The 19,395-nt window shown below is 48.7% G+C and overlaps 1 protein-coding gene across 1 annotated transcript in view; it reads left to right on the forward strand.

Moving 5' to 3' along the window:
* The window catches only part of SLC15A1 (solute carrier family 15 (oligopeptide transporter), member 1), a 44,214-nt gene that overhangs the window by 2,972 nt on the left and 21,847 nt on the right, over window positions 1–19,395 (forward strand). The window contains exons 2-6 of the mRNA XM_015557558.1: window positions 15,102–15,107; window positions 15,428–15,445; window positions 15,866–15,947; window positions 16,049–16,190; window positions 17,112–17,231. Of these exons, the coding sequence (XP_015413044.1) occupies window positions 15,105–15,107; window positions 15,428–15,445; window positions 15,866–15,947; window positions 16,049–16,190; window positions 17,112–17,231 (365 nt within the window). The 5' untranslated portion in view covers window positions 15,102–15,104. The remainder of the gene's footprint in view (window positions 1–15,101; window positions 15,108–15,427; window positions 15,446–15,865; window positions 15,948–16,048; window positions 16,191–17,111; window positions 17,232–19,395) is intronic.

Consider the following 19,395-nt stretch of genomic DNA (forward strand, 5'->3'; position numbering starts at 1 on the left):
AAGTGCCCGCTGCCGGCAGAACAAAGCGCTCTGGGACGATTGCAGGCGCAAGAGCGCCGGTTCTGGAAGAGGCCAGATATCAGCCAGCCCCCTTCTCCCTCCAACACGGGGAGCAAGTCGAGTGATGGCCCCGAAGTGGGGCCGTGCGAGGGCCGGGCAGACAGGGGGCTTTGGGAGTCGGACTTCCACCTGCCTGCGCTAATGTTCTCCTACCACTTGCTACCTCTGTGACTTTGCATCAGTCAAGTAAGCTCGTTGGGCCGAAATTCTCAGCCGTCAAATAGAAGTATCAGTGCCGCCCCCCTGGCTGTGTTGAGGTGTGTAAGAGCGTAGCACCGGCGTGGGCTCCCAGAGGCGCACTGTCCCGGCAGTGCCATGGTTCTGCAGTAGCAGCACCCAGAGCTTCCCGCGTGGGGCGTGGGGTTGTGGCTGACAGCTGGTCCAGAGGCTGTGGCTCTCAGGTGCAGGCTGCCAGCAGATGTGCTTCCCAGGCCGCTGCCTCCTGGGCTAGAGGTCTGGATCCCAACTGAACCACCATTCGCTTGTCAGTCCGTGTAAACTTTTCTGGGAGTGGCTCTGAGCGTTTGTTTCCATCTGTAGATGGCTACTACCTGCGAAACGTCTGTTCTGCAGGACAACTTCCCTAAGAGTTCCCATCAGGAGAGCTGATTGTTGGGGAATAAACGCAGCTTTTGGCGCGTAGCCCCAGTGAATGGACTCTTTCCAGTTTGCAAATTGGTCCTTAAGTGGGTGTTTTTTGCAACTGAGTTTGGCATAGTGTGTGAGCAGCTACAAAATGTTGGCATGCAGACACCAGTTTACTCAAGTCCTAAATTTTCAATATCTGGGTTTAGTAAGTGACACAGATCATTCGAAAATGTTTTTAGTAAAGAACTAGCAGTAACTTCCCCTCTTACGAACAGATCTTCGGTGCTTAGATTGCACCACGTTGTTTCAGATCCCCTGGTGACTGAAAGGGGAAGAGCTGGCAGAGTTGGTGAGCGTCCCAGGGAGAGAAGCAGGAAACAGTGCAGAGAAAAATGTTTGCTTTGAGCTGATGTCCTCTCCTGTCATTGGAACAAATTTTGACGCCAGGTTCTTTCACTCGCCCTGGAAATGGAGAGGCAGGAGTTATGACCGAATAGGAAAGTGAGGGATGCGAAGGGAGTCACAGAACTGTGCCATTGAGGCATTCGTTAGACTTAGTAACATAAGCACGGGGATACACAAGAATAAACTGGATAGAAAGTGGCTTTGGGGGTGAGGATACATAGCTAAACCTGGCTGCAGGATCTGGTTAGAATCTTAAACTGCCAACCAACCCTTTGTCGGCAGACCTTTCTTGGAAAGAGCCAGGAGTCAACATTTTCGGCTTTGGGGACCTTACAGTCTCAATGGCAACTACTCAACCCCGCCCTTATAGTTCAAAATATGTAAACAAATGGGAGGAGCTGTGTTCTAATAAAACTTTAGAGGGCAGGGAAATTTGAATTTTATGTAATTTTCATGTGTCACAGTATAGCCTTTAAAAACTTTTTCTTCATCATTAAAAAAATGTTGAAACCATTCTTAGCTTGCAAGCGTACAAAAGCAGGTGGTGAGCCGGATTTGGCCCGTAAACGATAGTGTGCCGACCCTTGCTTTAAAGTATGGATGTGCAGCCCTAGCCTGTTTGGCTCAGTGGATAGAGCATCAGCCTGCAGACTGAAGGGTCCCGGGTTTGATTCCAGTCAAGGGCACATGCCCAGGTTGCTGGCTCATGCCCAGTAGGGGGCGTGCAGGAGACGACTGATCAATGATTCTCTCTTATCATTGATATTTATCTCTCCCTCTCCCTTCCTCTCTGAAATCAATAAAAACATATTTTAAAAAAATAAAGTATGGGGTCCTGACTGGCTTTGCTCAGTGGTTAGAGCATCGGCCTGCGGACTCAAGCGTCCCGGGTTCGATTCCGGTCAGGGGCATGTACTTTGGTTGCGGGCACAGCCCCAGTGGGGAGTGTGCAGGAGGCAGCTGATCAATGCTTCTCTCTCATCGATGTTTCTAACTCCCTATCCCTCTCCCTTCCTCTCTGTAAAAAAATCAATACGATATTTTAAAAAAATAAAGTATGGGTGTGCTGATCGGAGCTGAGGGTGGAGAGAGGGTCCGTCTCCCAAGGGCTGTCTTGTGCAGTCAGGTCTCAGAATGGCTGAGAACCTCTCCAGTGACTGAGCCACCGCAGAGACCTTTGTGGGCATTGAGATGCTTTGATTGAAGATTTCAAATATTCCATCCCTCCTCTCACCCCACCCCACTCCTTTACCCAGAGTTCACGTTGTTGCTATAGCAAATTACTTTGGTCTGAAAAACCATTGGCACATATTTGGCTTTGAAAATTAAATATGAGGACTCAAGTTCTATGAAGCAAACTTCTGTCTCCCTCTCCCAGGCCTCCAGGCTGATTTGAGAAATCCTCTCAGTTAATGAAGGATACTTTGTTATGTTCCTGCCCCTCGCCCCCCCTGTCCCCCTAACTCCCAGCCTCCTGCTGGACTTGTATGGGATTCTGGTGACTTTTGCGAGGGGGCCTTCTGCCTGAGCATAAAATGATGGACTAACCGGAAAGGTGCTGTGAACCTGGCCATTTATAAATCCTTCCGCATTCTCTCCTCTTCCCAGAGGTTCTTGGGTAAACCGAAGAACAATGCTGAGGTCACAGGGGGGCTGACACTCCTATACAGGTGGCACGTGTACAGCTAGACGCTGAGATAGCGCCACGCCAGAGGTGGCCTTGGGCCTCTGATCCCTGCGAGAACCTTCCCCCCTGACAGCACAAAGAGAGGACTGGCATTGTTTCCTCCATGCTGGTATGACTGTCCGTGGTTTTCAAACTGCAGCATGCATCAGGATCCCCTGAGTGAGGGCTTATTCTGACAGGTTGCCTGCCCTTATCCCTAGACTGTCTGCGTCGGTAGGTCCAGGGCAGGGCTTAAGGGTTAGTGTTTGCACAGGTTCCCAGGAGCTGCTGGGCCAGGACTGCACTTTGAGAATCACTGCTCTAAATGACAGGCTCTCCCCACATCCAAACGTTGCCACTGTGCCCCCAAATGAAATCATGGCTCATGCAGTCTGGCCCCTGGCTTGCCCAGGGTGATCAGGTTTGGGGTACATGAGCAGCTAGAATTTGAAAATTAGCTTGCAGAAGCTAAGAACATAGGGTAGAAAAGCATAGAGGAGATGAATCATGTGGCTCAGCACAGGCTGCAGGGGGCAGGCCTACATTCCTTAAATATGTGTGCAGGTATTTAATTGTCATGTGCAGGCATAAAATAGTCCTGCCTTGAAGAAACGCATATCCTCAGGCATAGGAACACCCTTGCCCATACACATTTTTCCACACTGTGTTACAGTTGAGGTGCACGACGTATCCTAAGACCAGAGAAAGCAGCAGCTAATAGTGGCTTGTCAGAGTTGGAGGATTTGCCACCTTAATGCTAAATTTTCCTATATTCCTTCATCCCTCTGCACAATGTCCTGGGTGGAATTATTCCATTTTTGCTTTACTCGGATTTTTTGATGAATGATTTTCCTGCTGCCCTTTGAGTTTCTGAAAAGCAGAGAACAGATGGCGAGGTTAGTCAATGGGCCAGCTGAGCTAGCAGGAAAGCTCGCTAGTGAGAGGGACGGCTGACAGGGAATGAATGGAAGCACGGGACTGGGGCTCCACAGCGGCTGGGTCCCCTCTCGGGGGAGCTCTAGGACACAGTTGCATCTTAATTTCAGCCCTGGCAGGAGAGAAAGTAGGTAGGTGACCCAGGTGAGCTGATAGGGAAATAAAAACAAGGGTGGAATCCGAGGAACATTCCACGTTCCTCCGTGAGGGTGATGAAAGAAGGAAAGCAGTATTGTCAGCAGGCGAGAACGTTGACTCAGAGTGGGGTTGCAACACAAAGAACCAGAGAATCATTGTTTTGCAACTTCATGCCTTGGCTTCGGAGGCCAGAAATATATCACGGAGGAAACCACGGGGTCGCCTCGTGCGGTCGATGTGAACAGGGCTGTGTCACACGGGCCGGGCCGTGCTTCTGCTCGCTGCCGAGATTGGGCGCAAGTGCAGCCACAGTCCACAAGCCGCACAGAGCTAACGGACGGTCTCAGCGGTCGGAAGTAACCGCCGTCCAGGGGAAGGGATCAGATCTTCACAGATGCCCCTACAACGAGAGGAAGATTCAATTACTCCAGATTGGAAACCAGCCAAGGCCTCCCACGGGGTGGCTGAAAGGAGCCTGTCATTGGGTGAGGGTGTAAAGTCATCGGTTATTGTGTGGGGCTTGTGAAACTGAGCACATAACCAAAGGAAAATGTGGTTTGAGAATCAGACTTGAGATCGGAAAATTCGCAAAACGTACATACATAACACAAGTCATTGGAAGCTCTCGGCCAAGCATTTAAAGCGCCTACAGTCTGCCTCAGATAGGACGATTTTGTTATAAAAGCGATTAGGACATAGGAGGTACATCTGAGACGTTCTTGGAGGAACAACCCTTTTCCCCAATTAGTCAACACACATAAGCTCACGTGGTGTTTCCTGAGGCTACTGTAAGAAATGTACCACAGATGGAGTCGCTTAAGACAATAGAAATGTATTCTCTCGTAATTCTGAAGGTTGGAAGACCAGAATCCAGGTGTTGGCAGGGCCGCGCTGGCTCCGGAAGCTCCAGGGGAGAATCAGTTCCCAGGCCTTCCTCTTGGCCTCGGGGGTTGCTGCCCATCCTTGGCATTCCTTGGCTTATAGATACACCACTGTGATCCCTGCCTCCGTGGCCACCTTCTCCTGTCCCTGTGCCTTCACCTCGTCTCCCCTCCATGCATAGCTGCCTTCATATGGCTGTCTTCTTAGGAGGACACCAGTCCTATTGGATTAAAGACCCACTCTACTCCGGTATGACCTCATTTTAACTCACTTTGCCTGAAATGACCGCATTTCAAATAAGGTCATGTTCTGAGATTCTGAGAAGGAAATGAGTTTTGGGGGGACATCCTCTCCAACCCATACACATGGTAATAGAAAGGTTCTCTCTGAAATACGTGCATCACCTACACATAACTTTAGGTAGGGAACATTCTTAGTGTGTAAGGATGAGCACATTGTGGCAGCACCCTCCGCTTGGGGCTACGTTTGGTGCCTGGTGTCTCCCCCAGCACGGCAGATGGACTTGTCTGCTCACAGTTCTGATCCATCCTAAACAACAATCCATTTAATGACATAATAAGTGTGTGGAAAACACTCCCCCCACCATGTGTAATAGTAGGTGACATGCTCACAGCGATGTCATAGACTCAGGTAATTTACCTCAAATTAACTCTAAAACTTATGTGCATGCTCCGTTGGTATTGTAGTGCGTATCTGTGGATAAAGTTTCCAGGCAACACTTAGCTATGGATAATATTTAAACTTTTTTATAGCTTTTTCTTCTACGTATGCTCATTTTAAAATTACAAGACTGGAAAAAATTAGTCACCTAATACTTCTATGAAGAGTTGTTAGGTAATATGTAACAAAATAAAATATGCCAATGTTTTACCAGCATTCTGCTTCTAGAAATGTCTTATAGGAAGATTCATGATAGGAAGGAGGCATGTGCAGTCTAAACATCAGCTATGGAGAAATGTACATTTCGTGCATAGCTTTGTAGCTAACTTCCCACTTACTGTGATCATAGAGCAGATTTTCTAGCCACGATTTCACATCTAAGAGTAAAAAAAATCTTTGTCTCTAATATTTAGGGTCTCCAACTGAATTGCTTCCAAAACAACCCCTCCCCTCAAAGGACCAAGAGATCAGTTCCTTTTGATTTAGTGACACTTGCATGTCTTGGTATTGTTTTCTCTGCCATATACAATATTACCAGGGCTGCTACTAGTTGGTTCCTTTTGATTTAGTGACACTTGCGTGTCTTGGTATTTTCTCCGCCATATACAATATTACCAGGGCTGCTACTAGTTCCCTTGTTCGTATTGTGTGCTGGGTGTGTGCAGCTGGCTGTGGCGGGAGGGTGTTGTTCATGAGGCTGACAGCTGCTTCCCTTCTTGTTCTGTTCTCTCATTCCCTTCCAGAGCCTGCTCTGGGGTGTCTGGCTTCTCCTTAACCTGAGAGTAGATTTGTTTATTCACTCCCAGCAGTCACAGCATTTAAAGTGAGCCTAGCTGGAAGTTCAGAATAAAGGATGTTCTTCTGAATGAAGGAATGTCCAGGTGTAGATAAAGGACATAACTTGGAGAGCAAGGGCTGCCTTCCTAACACCCATCTCGCTGAAGTAACTGAGGCAGAGCTTAAGCCTGTGCCTGGATCTTTCTGTTTTGCATTACAGCTTATTGCATATGAACTCCTAGCACCCTCTAGCCTGGCTGCCCTTTCCCCGAATTGAGGAACAAACCATCTCTGGGCATGTCCGAAGCCGGTCAGATCCTGAGGCCCATAAGGATCATTTCTTTCTGAAAGAGAACAGATATGGCAGTCAGTGATGCACACCTTTGGTTACGGAAGCAATGATAAAAGTCATATTTATAAAACTATCAGAGGTGGCTATATGGGCCTCTAAGCCTATCACTTTGGACAATTGTGTAGAAATCTTTTTAAAAGGAGAATATCTGTAACCACAGCCATATATTGAGCACTACAGGTGCTCTCTGACTATTATGGGTTGAATTATGCTCCCCACCCTCAGCCCCCCAAATTCATGTGCTGAAGTTCTAGCTCCTGGTACCTCAGAATGTGACCTTGTTTGAAAATAAGGTCATTGTAGATATAATCGATTTAGATGAGGTCATTCTGGAGTAGGTGGGCCCGTAATCCAATGTGACTGGTGTCCTCGCGAAAAGGGGAAATTTGGACACTGACAGGCACACGGGAGAAGGCCCGTGCGGATGAAGGCAGAGATAGGGCGATGTTCCTCCATGTCAAGGAACGTCGAAGTTCTCCAGTAAGCCCGGGAAGCCAGGGAAGAGGCCTGGATCAGATTCTCCCTCACGGCCCTCGGAAGGAACCAGCCCTGCACACACCTTGACCTTGGGTTTCCAGCCTCTAGAACTGTGGTCCGATGAATTTCCATTGTTTTCAGCCACTCCGTTTGTGGTACGTGGTTATGGCAGCCCCAGCAAACTCACGTGCCGACCAAGAGCTGCCCCCCTCAGTCCTGCCCCGTGAGCCCAAGCTGAGGGACAAGGTGGGTTAAAGAAAGGCAAAGGCATGGCTGCCAGACACACGCAGGACAGGACCAGGGCCAGGCTGGCCGATGGATGGCTAAAGACACTCAGGCAGCTTGTTACTCACACGGCAACGGAAGGCTGGGCAAAGGTGCCACCTCCCTGTGGGCCCCGTTCTCGCAACAACAGGGCAACACCAGAACAACGGCTAAGGACGAGGGAGGCACACATCATGAGGTACCCCGCTGCTGAGAAGCCTGTGCCAGACTGTAGCCAAATGGATTTATCTTCTGTATGTGTCTTTTCAGGGGGCAAGACAGAGAGCCCCGTCCTCCTCAGCAGGGCTCGCACCTTTGCCTGCATGGCCTGCGTGGGTACAGGGAAAAATAGATTCTTTTGTGGTGGGGAAGAAGGTAGTTGAGGAAAGGGGTTTATTTCTATATATAAAAAAAATTACACACTCACAATTGAAAGATGGGCAGGGTCACGGTCCATAGAGGGGCCCCAGGGCCTTGTAATGGGGCCACCAGGGACTCAGATCAGGATTTAGGAGCCTTCCTAGGGTCACGGTCCATAGAGGGGCCCTAGGACCTTGTAATGGGGCGACCCGCGGAGACAACCACCAGGGACTCAGATCAGGATTTAGGAGCCTTTATTAAGCTGGCCAGTGACTACAGCTACAGCACTCTGCCGAAGCAAAGGCTGAGCTGCAGTGCCGACTACAGGAGTTACAGCGTTTTTATTTGCAAAATCCACGAAGTTAGTTACAAAGCCTTGTTTACACAATTTGTTCCCGACACAGCACAGCATCAGTACAGTGACCACCTTCCTATCTATGTGTTCTAGGAACAGCGAGTACGCCTTGTTTACACAATTTGTTCCCGACACAGTACAGCATCAGTACAGTGACCACCTTCCTATCTATGAGTTCTAGGAACAGAGCGCACAGCGTGCCCCGCCTGGCCGAAGCGCCAGACATGCAGCCCAGAATAGCCTGGGATGCAGCCCTTGCTCCATTGCCAAGCAATGCATCCACCCGGGGCACCTTTGCTTCTTGGCACCAAGGCACTGTCCACTCGTCAGCCACACCTCCCAGGGCAGCAGCTGGCCTGCAAGATCACGGTTTCCTAATGCATAGAAAAGTGCCATATGGACTAGCAGGAACCCTGGGGGTGGGAAATGTGGCGAAGTATTCACATAAGGGGGGAAAATCACCAAGTCAGGCAAGAACCAGCTTTGAGGAGAGCCACTGCAGAACCAAGGGCTGGTGACAAGCCCAGAACTGGTTCTTGAGTTAACCCGACTACTGATCGGGGGGCTGGGGGGGGGGTTATTGTCACTCACTCCCAGTGAAGGGTATGTGTGTGTGTGTGTGTGTGTGTGTGTGTGTGTGTGTGTGTGTGTGTGTTTGGGGTGGGGAAGGGAGCAGGACTCCAACCAAGTGTGCAGCACAAGGCACCCAAGCTCCTTCCTCTTCCCCCTGTAGCTGTCACCTCGCCTCAGGTCAGCCACAGGCACGCCTCGGGCATATCCTGGTTGGCTCTTTTTGAAGTGGTACACACTATTTTCTCAAAAAAAGAAAAATAGTATATGCAGCTCTGTAACATTTTTCAAAAAATCAGAACAACTAGCTTTGCCGGGGGCAGTTGTAAAGAGGCTAAAGAGACCCAAGAGTGGGGAGAGAGTATCTGGGAGGCTGAGGGGGCAGGTGAGTGCTGACTGCCCTGTGGTGCAGACAGCTGTGAAGAGCCTGCGTGGAGCTGGAAGTCCTGTGCCTTCCTCTGTGTGGGGCGCAGGGAGGCGGCAGGCAGAAGCCGAAGGGCTTCACCTGCTGTGATGAGCAGCAGGTCTGACCCTGCAGGCAGTGGAGAGCCAGCCAGGCTAGAGAGCAGTCCTGGAGGGCTCCCTCTCGGGAAGCTCAGGGTGGACAGGAGACCGGAAGGTAAGATAAGACAGAGCCTCAGAAAGCAGGACGGAATTAACAGGGGGCAGAATCACTTCAGAGGAGCTTATCACCTGGATAGGAGTCCCCCTTGGGGTGCACACCTTCACTTCAAGCCCTTTTCTTTACGCCCCAGTGTCACTCCAGAGCAGTGAGTCCTCCCAAACCCCCAACCACAGCACGTGGGGTGGCACCGGGAGGGCTTGATAGCACGCAGAGCTGCAGGCCCGCCCTCTGAGTTTCTAATTAGGGAGGTCTGGGACGGACCTGAGAGTTTGCATTTCTGATGAGTTCCCAGGTATAGCTGCTCGTCCAGAGACCCCACTCTGAGAACCACTGCCCTGGGAATTAAAAATGACCCTTAAGCCCCTCCAGCTACCCAGGAGACACACGCTGTGGCCTGCCCATCAGAAAAACAGCTGGACTGAGAAGCTGCGCCTGCTGCTATGGCGTGTACTTGAGAAGGCTGGCTTTTCTCTGTCCTCATCTCCAGGCCTGAAGTTCCCGGGTGACATCAGAAGGGCCTCTGCTTTTGAATGTGAGCAACCCTGGAGGGGACTGCATCTTTCTTGGAGAGCCTTCTCACCCCAGCCAAGGCTCTCCATGGGAAATTCTTGTCCATGTTTTCATTTTAAGTCAATTCATTCCAAACACCCATCCATCCTACCCAGCGGTCTTCATGGCACTCGGTGAATAACAAACCTCATGTAGACTCTGTCTGATAAATCCACTTGCAAAGAAGGTGCTGGCCTCTCTGAGTGAAGCGGGGGCGTCCCCTGGTTAAGTGCTTTGAACAAAGCCACGTGGCTAGGAAGAATGTCTCCAAGCTGCCCTGCAGCCTGCCTGTCTCCAAGGCCCACGTCCTTCCTCCTTTGAGACACAGGGGCAATGTGTCTAACGGAAACCACTCAGGCCAGGAGCGAGGCTATATTCTAGCAGAAGCCACCGCATTCTCTGGGCTCTCACATAACCTACTTTGTAAGGTACTTGCGTGGCCTAAAGCCGGGGTGGGGGATGTCCAGCTCCCGGGCTGTATAAGGCCCACAAAATCATTTGGTCTGGCCCTGCCAAGGCGTTAGGGGTGAGTTAACTAGATGTTTGACCGAACATAGCAGGCTAACTTTTAAGTTGATCATTTGGTATGGCCCGAGAATGATGTTATAAGTATCCAAATGGCTCTTGGCAGAAAAAAGGTTCCCCACCCCTGCCCTAAAGGAACAATGATCAACCTATTTTAATCCCGGTTGATGGAACCGTTTGCAGACCACTCCTGCTTGGCAGCAGCCTCGCATTAGAGATGGAGAGCGGAGAATCGGTAACCTGTAGAAGGTAGCAGCGCCCATACAGGTTCTGCCAAATCACATCAACAAGGCAGTCGCCAGATATGGACTTCCAAGGCCCCAGACAGAAAATGTAGCTGGGGGGGCGGAGGGGGGTGTGTAGGATTACTAAAAGGGCATCCTGCCAACAAATAAAACTGCTAGGAAGTTGAGTCTTGGTTCTTTGTAAATAGTGATTAAAAACCTGTTTACAAAGCTTAAGGCAAAACCATGTGTTGTTTGCAATTGTTGTAACAAATTAGCACAAAGTTGGCGGCTTAAAATGACACAGATTTATTATCTTACGATTGTGGAGGTCAGAAGCCGACATGGGTCTCACTGAGCTAAACCAAGGTGTCAGGAGGGCCGAGTTCCCTTGGGAGGCTCCATTTCCTTGTCTTTTTTAGCTTCTAGCGGCGCCACATTCCTTGTCGTGGAGGTCTGCCAGCAATGGCCATCGCTCACCCTCCGCTTCCTTCCTCACATCTCCTCCTCTGACTCTTTCAAGGACCCTCATGATCGCACTGGGACCACCCAGCCAGTCCAGGATGAACCCCGATCTCAAGGTCTTTAACGAGTCACATCTACAAAGTCCCTTTGTTATGGAAGGTAACAGGGCCACAAGTTCAAGGGAATAGGACATGAACAGCTCAAGGGCACCACTGCTCTGCCTACCACACCCTGCAACAGGGGTCCTCAAACTTTTTAAACAGGGGGCCAGGTCACTGTCCCTCAGACATTCCACACATGTGCACTGCGGGCCCGGGACCAGTCGGCTGCTAAGCAGGACACGCAGTGGCAGCAAAGACACCCGGCGGGCTGGATAAATGTTTTCGGCGGGCCGCATGTGGCCCACAGGCCGTAGTTTGAGGACCTTTGCCCTACAACTTCAGAAACATCGTCTCTAACACACCCAGCAATGCTTACAGGATTCCCTCCATTTCATTCCTGGTAATGGCAGGGAACACTTTTCTCCTCCCTTAGACTTTAGCGAAGTGCCTCATCCCTTCTCTTCCCGCGTCCAAGGGCTAGAAATTCCCTGTTTACACCCATCGTGGTGCTGAGGGTGTTCTTAATGTCTAGGTAACAAACCATAAGTTCGTATTTCCATCCCTAAATGGTTCAAAATATGGCATGTGCTTTGTTAGCAGGAAATACTCACCGTAAGGAGAGATTTCATTAAGTAATGGAAAGTGATTAGACTGTCTTTCTTGTTTTTTCCTGCTGTTCCCCCCAAGACAGTAATCATAGAAATCCATCGTGTACATTTATTTTATTAGATTCTTTAGCCAAAGGAAAAAGACAAAGGCACTGCTGGGCCTAGAAACAATAAGAACGGGCCTTGACTCGGCGATTGCTCTGTGCCCCGTGCTGACCGAGCAAGCTCATGGCCACCCTGATTCTAAACTGTTTTCCTTAGACCAGCAGTTAAATCCAGGTGACCCGTGAATGATGCTAGAAACATCAGACCACTCCACTCTGCTGACTCGATGCCAAGAGCAGGCACAACTGTACCAAAGTAAACAGACTCTTGTGACTGAGCTGAAATTTGAGTTCAGACTTAAGACTCACCCTACGCACGACGTCCACTTTCTAAGATAGCAATCCTGTTGACTCGGGTGAATAAAGATATATATATAAAAAAATGCTGACTGCACTATCACATCCAGTAAACAGTTCCGAATTCTGCAGAAGAAGAGTTTGCCAACCTCTGCCCGGCAGTGCGCACCTTTGGAATGCACACCTGCCAGGGAATGAAAAGCCCCCCGAGCGATGACTGGGCACTCAGATTTTCTCTTGCGTGGCTTTAGAAACTCCATTTCCCATAATGTAGTTCTGGGTGCGATGGTTGCAACAAGACCTAGGCCCTCTGATGGTTTCGGTCTTTTTTCTATAACACTATTTATGTTTGAAGTAAACAAAACCTTTGCCAGTATTATTTAGCAGTAACCAGTGTTAAATAATATTTAGCAAAGTCTTTCCTGGAAACCAAAATTCTGAGAAATCTGCAAAAGGAAGGACTGTAGGGAAGCCCCAGGCTCTCTCTGCTGAGTTTGGGTGCTCATACCTCCCTCCTGCTTTTCTAGAGAAGGTTGGAGCCCATGGGGTGTCACTCCTGGCTGTGCCTGGTCTGTGGGAGACCGTGGTGAGACCACATTATATGAGGTCTAAGTAGGCGGAGCATGGTACGGTCCTGCCACGTCCGCGTCCAAGTCCTCGAGCAGACCGGGCACCACTGCAATGAAACTGGGCTCTGAGTACGGCCAGAGGGCTTTACAGAAGCACCGGTCCTTTCATTTCCCTGGGGAGTGGCGCTCTCCCCAGTCTGGTGATGAAATCTGACTTGTGGGCTGTGTCAGTCATGGTCCCATCAGGAAACAAATGGCATTCTCAAAATAGGAGCATTTGTTTAAAAAGACTGATTAGAAAAGACTGATTGTGGGAACCATACATGATAGTGCAGGAACCCAGAGTCACGACCCCATTGCTACCACCCATGGAAAGTCAAAACAGTGACCAAGCCCCGGAAGGAGAGAGCCACGTGGAAAGTGTCGACTGCAGAGGAGCGGTGTCGGCCGCTTGAGGACACAGCAGTCTCAGGTGACCTCTCCGGGAAGGAGCCAGGAAAAGAAACACCTGATCTTCTGATCTCCTGCTGGGGCTCCCCATCGGCCAAACCATATGGGGGGTCAGGAGGATGGGGGGACACGGATGAAATCCGTGCAGGGCAGCCTCATGGGCAGAGGGTGGCTAGCGGGCCTGGAGGGGCCAATGGGACGAGCGAGTGGCAGAGCCAGGATCTGAACGTGGTGCTTGATGCGTGATACTACTGGTTCTTTGGGGGACATATTCATTCAACAAGCATTGAATATCCACCCTGGAAAGCAGCATGCGAGGTGCTGAGGATTCCTAGGTAGTAGCATCTAGGCGAGCACTCACAGCAGTCCTGTAAGGTGTGTGGCATTATCTTCATCTGATAGGCAGCCTGTGCGAGGAAAGATGGGCTCGCCCAAAGTCACAGCTGGAAAGCAACAGGACAGAGATTCAATCACATGTCTGGCCCCATGCCCGCATTCTTCACACGCTGCCCCTCAAAGCAGCCCCTCCCCACAAGGAAGTCTAACTGGGGAGAAAAACCAGTCTGTTAGGTTTGAGGAATCTCCTTCCAGAATGGTTATGGGCAAGAAGAGCTTGGAATTGGAGTCCCATGAGACCAGGCAGTTTATTTCCCATCTCGGGACAAGGACTAAAATAGCATCACTGTTCTTACGTGGACAAAAGTGAGACCATCTGGTGTATGGCCGTGCTGAGCTGGGGAAGTGCAAATGCCCGCAGCACAACATGACCAGAATGGGGAAGGAAGGACCTCCCAGATGAGCGGGGGAAGGTCTGCAAGACCACGTGGGTCTGGGCCAAGAGCGGAGTCCACAGTTTTGTTTCTTGTGGGACGGGCCCTGGATTTGCACATAATGAGAATACAAGGTGGCAGAGGGGAGAGGAAGGGCCCTGAATGGGGAACCGTGTGAGAATGTGAGGTGGGGAGGCTTGGTGGAGACGTCTGCGTGCTGGGCAGCTCTGTATTCAGTTCCTGCTCTGAACTGGTACAGGAGGATCTGTCTGGGTGTCAGGGCCAGAGAAGTGGCAAAACTTATTTGTGCAGATCCATCAGGCAACTCAACATCACAGCTCACCTGTGGTTCTCAAAGTGGGGTCCCTGGGCCTGAGTAGCAACATCACCTTAGAACTTGTTAGAAATGCAAACTCAATGGGCCATCCCAGACCTACAGAGACAGCAACTCTGGGCGTGGGGTCCAGCAACCAGTTCTCATAGCCCTCAGGGTCATGCTGAGGCACACTTCAGTTTGAGAACCACTGCTAGGGGGGTCACTGATTCCTAATAGAGGAGGAGGGGACTGCTCAGGGGACCCTAATAGCAAAGAACTCTAAGATGTGGTCAATGGGGGCTGAGAGGAGGAGGGAGATGATTCCCCATGGCAAGGGGCCTAGCATGTAACAGACACAGACTTCTTTCTATACTAACACTGGGCAATGCGTTAGTATAGAAAGAAGCACGAGGAAATGTTAAGACTTGAGACAAGACTATGGGTGAAATCTTGTCGAAATTCAGGGGAGACAGAGGAGCAGGGGCTGGGCAACAGGGGTGAAGGACACTAAGTTTAGAAGATGGTCAATGGATGTGGTTTATACCAACTCACTTGGATTCTGGCCCTTTGTCTTTTTGCTCTTCTAACAATGGGCCCTGCACTGGTAGGTATTGGAAAAGTGGAGGTGAACAGCAAATGGTGATTCTTCCGCTAAAGTGGAGGCAGAAATATAAGCTGTTATGGTATTGAGGCAGCATAGGAGGTCAGAGAAGGCTTCATGAAGGGAAGGAGAGCATACAAGGAGCATTCCTGGCAAAGGATTTGCGGTTTGTGCATGAAGGACTTTGGGTGGGTGCATCTGGTTCAGTGAACAAATGGTTGGGTATGGTGGGAGCCCTCTCTGCCTGGGGAAGGGGCTGGAAGGAGGGTGGGCCCAGGTGACGAGAATGCTGGTTGAACCCTCACTGTGTTTTAAGTACCCTTACGCATTTTATCTTTCCATTAGTTAATCCTCACCAAATCTGCTGACCTTGTGAGATAGCAAAGACCATGCTAAAAGTTTGGGTTTTAGCCTGTGGGCAGTGGGCAGCGTTTGAAGGTTTTAAGGAGGAAATGGGTTTGGCACCGTTCTCTGTGCCTCTGGTTCTCTACTCTGACCCACAGGAGAACTGTCTGGAGCTAATTAAAGCAGATGCAGCTTCCAGGCCCGACTCCGGACGAGGGGCATGGCCAGGGCTGGGATCCTGGAGGTGGCTGCAGAAGTCTGGACAACACATCTGACTATCAGGAAAAGTCACAGGGCCTGAGCTTAGACTCAGCAGAAAGCATTTGAATTATTTGACTTTAATGGTGGCATTTTTGTTTTTCTTTCAGGGACGTCCAAATCCTATGTAAGTATCCCTTCTTCTTTTCTGTGCAGCTTCACCTTATAGACTCTAGTCTGTTTTGCTCCAACATGTTCACATTTGTGCTTCATTCACATCACAAATGAGCATCGTGCATCTATCATTCACGAGAGGGCAGTCCTGAGTATGAGACATTCCTTCTCTTTAGGAAATGCTCTGTGCAGCCCTTCTCAGGCTAACAAAACTGGATGCTTCATTTCATCGTTGTCTCTGTGTGGAATCTAAGGGAATAAAAAATTTTAAATTTTTAATTCTAAAAATTTTTAATTCTAAGATTCTACCTCCAGACAGTCACTGACAAGTTACTAATAGGCACAGGTTACTTTTCATGCCGTTAGCACTCATTGGTGAAAACGGGCCAGCAGGGAGTATATTTTAACCCTGGACTGTTGTTGTTTTTGTCAGAGTTGCTTTGGTTATCCCCTGAGCATCTTCTTCATCGTGATCAATGAGTTCTGCGAAAGATTTTCCTACTATGGCATGAAAGGTAACTATTTTCGACACCCACCCCCTTGCGTGCAGAGCGCCAGTTGCCGCGGCCACTCCTAACTGTGCTTTTCCCTCCCTTGCCCTGTCTGCTGCGGAAAGCACTCCTCATTCTGTACTTCACACGGTTCTTTAAATGGGACGACAACCTGTCCACCGCCATCTACCATACCTTTGTGGCCCTCTGCTACCTGACACCTATCCTTGGTGCTCTCATTGCCGACTCCTGGCTGGGAAAATTCTCGTGAGTAGTTGCAACTTCCTTGTTCCCTGACAAGCCAAAAAGTAATTATTAGCTTAGTGGTTTGAGATGATGGACTCGGGGAGCAAAGAATCAGAAACCTAAAACTCTTAGGAGAGCATGCTAGGCCCTGTTTCTGCTCTTCCGCGTACCCCCAGAGCGTGGCATAGTGCCTGGCATTTAGCAGTGAGTGCAAGTGGTGTTTGTAGGTTCTCCTTTCCTCCTTCAAGCAGCAATGACATCTTTGTCTCATCTTGAAATAGTAGCAGGGACACCATCTATCATTAATGATGTGGGAAGCATTGAGTTAAGGGCAGGGAGAACAAAGAAGCTCCCCAACTGATGTCCCAGCAGCCAAAAGGCTCACACTGCTCCATGGACAGAGAGGACACGGGGCACCCGCCCAGCCCTTGGTCAAGTGCACTCGAGAGGGGGTTATCAGGAAGTCCCCAGGACTTAATCAGCAAAGAAGTGAAGGTTCTGCCAGGCCAAGGCATGATGTGGACAGAAGCAGGAAAATTCACTCTCTCAAAATAACTCAATACACGAGCGAGCAGTGGTCCACTCCTGGCCAAATGTTGTTACCAGGCATCAGGTAAGAATCTCTCGTTGTCTAAAGAGACAAGTGCCAATTTCAGTAGTTAGGTAACATAAAACACTGGGTCTTACAAAGAGCTCGAAGATAAAACGCATCTCCCCCCTTGCTCCGGCTCCTCTGGGCAAGTCTTTGCTCTGCGCTTGCAGGCTGGGCAACAGGTTCATCAGCAGGTTGCCTTTCTAAGAGTTACCAGCTTTACTCAGTTTGAGAAACAAGTACATTCATGACCAGGCTCTCGAAAGTTTGAAGCCGGGGGCCTTTTTGTGGTGGAGTAGGAAGCGGACCATACAATTAACTTGGATTTTTCTTAACCCCTCCAAACACAGGACCATCGTATCCCTATCCATCGTCTACACAATTGGGCAGGCAGTCACCGCAGTAAGCTCCATTCATGACCTCTCAGACTTCGACCACGATGGAACCCCCAACAATCTTCCTTTACATGTGTGAGTTGATGTTACCTGCCACCCTACCCCCTCCCACTGGTTGCTTATTTGGTGCTCCAATGTTTCACCTTGAACTTCACCGTAAGTGTAAGGAGGCCTTTACAGCGATAGAGAGAAAGCCGTTTAATTGACTTAAGTGTTGGGTCTTCATTACTGGTATGTCGCCATCCTAACAGTTGTCTGGAGTCATTGCTCACTCGAAGGCTTGCTGTCTGGGGCACATGTCATGTGGTGCGTGGTCAGTGCGTGGGATACTTACGTTAATCGTCATCTTCCCTGGCGGGACAGACGTTACTGCCACTGACCTTGATCCTCAATTGGACCGGTTTCCTCAAGACCCTGTACCTTTGGTTTTCTGTCTTGTACTACACTTTCACTGAGTTACCGTTAACTCAGTTTCATAAATATTTGTTCGAGCCCTATGGTCTGAGTCCTTGATGGACGCTGCCATTGACAAGTGCTCCTCTGGGAGATTGATTTCCCCTCCCTGCAGTCTGGTCTAGTAGACAAGTTACCAAGACTTATTTTGTCTCCTGTTCGTGTGCTTCGATTCCTTGGTCTCTAAGTAAACTACCTTAGCGGTTGGGAAAATATAATTGAAATGTCTCTCTCTCCCTCTCCTTTCCTCTCTAAAAATCAATAAAAATATATTTGTTTTTAAAGAAAGAAATTTAAATTCCTATCTGCAGCCCCTGAGTTTCTGGTCTGTTTATCAGTCAGGTTGCTGTCCAGACGAGGTCCTTTGTTGTAACGCCCATGGTGCCCACAGGAACCTTTGCTGGTCGAGGGCAGTGGCTATAAGCCCAGCCTGGCAGCTTCTGACCCCCAGCCCTTCCACAGAGCAGCTGTAGGGCTTGGGGCAACTTATCTTCTCCACGCCTCAATTTCCTAATCTACAATATTGATTAAGAACATGGACTTTGTGGGTTCAAATTCTGGCTGTGCTCCTTACTAGTTGTTTCTTAACCTCTGTGCCCAGGTGTCCTCATTTGTAATAGCACCTCCCTCAGATAGGACTGTGTGTGTTCATCCAGATGGAGGGCCTGGAGCATTGCCCGGCAAGTGACAAGTGCTCAGGAAAGCTTAGCTACTTTTCTTTCTCATGGGGTTCCTGTTAGGGCAGTGATGGCGAACCTTTTGAGCTCGGCGTGTCAGCATTTTGAAAAACCCTAACTTAACTCTGGTGCCGTGTCACATATAGAAATTTTTTGATATTTGCAACCATAGTAAAACAAAGGCTTATATTTTTGAGATTTATTTTACATATTTAAATGCCATTTAACAAAGAAAAATCAACCAAAAAAATGAGTTCGCCTGTCACCTTTGACACGTGTGTCATGGGTTCGCCATCACTGTGTTAGGGCATACCCACAATTCTCACAAGATTGCTGGGTGTGTTATATGCAACTGGCCATGTTTTGCTGTCTTTTAAAATGCTTAGAGTGACAGCATTTAAGTTCTTAAGAAGCAAACAAGGAAAGAGGTGCTTCAACCAGCTAATTCAGCTAGATGAATGTGATTTTTTAAAGAATTCTTTCTACACGTAGTAGTTCTAGATTTTGTTTCAGAAAATATTTTTTAGCACTTTAAAGCAACATAGCAATCAAGCAATATGGAAAAATGCACACATAAAACCTAAAATTTGTAATACCTGCTATCATTTAACAAAACTACAAATGAGGGTTGGCAAATTCTATGAGTGATTTTTTTTTTCAATTCAGAAAATAAAACACAGATAACTTGGATAATGCAAAAGTAAATACAAATAAATGATCCTTAATCCCTTCTAATTATTATAAATAATCTTTTTTAATATTGTAAAAGATTATAATAAACATTTTCCTTTACTTTCCAGTCTTCTGTAAATAAGTTAAGATCATATTAACTAACCTGATATTCTGCTTTGCCACTAAATCATGTTTTCTAATGTCTTTTAATGACTGTTATGAGTCTATTAAGATTATACAGAGACAATGCTGAAACATATCACTTACCTATTCTTTTGCTAACAATCATAAGGCTGCAGAAGAACCCCATACAAAAATCCTTGTTCAGTATTCAAGCTATTGCTTTACATTTTCTAGCTAGTAAGTTATTAGATAACAGTATACACATGGGAGCCCATGAGATCAAGTCCCCTTCACCTGTCAAGACTGCATTCCTG

This window comes from Myotis davidii, unplaced genomic scaffold (assembly GCF_000327345.1).
Source record: "Myotis davidii unplaced genomic scaffold, ASM32734v1 scaffold133, whole genome shotgun sequence".
In the NCBI taxonomy this organism is placed as follows: domain Eukaryota; kingdom Metazoa; phylum Chordata; class Mammalia; order Chiroptera; family Vespertilionidae; genus Myotis; species Myotis davidii.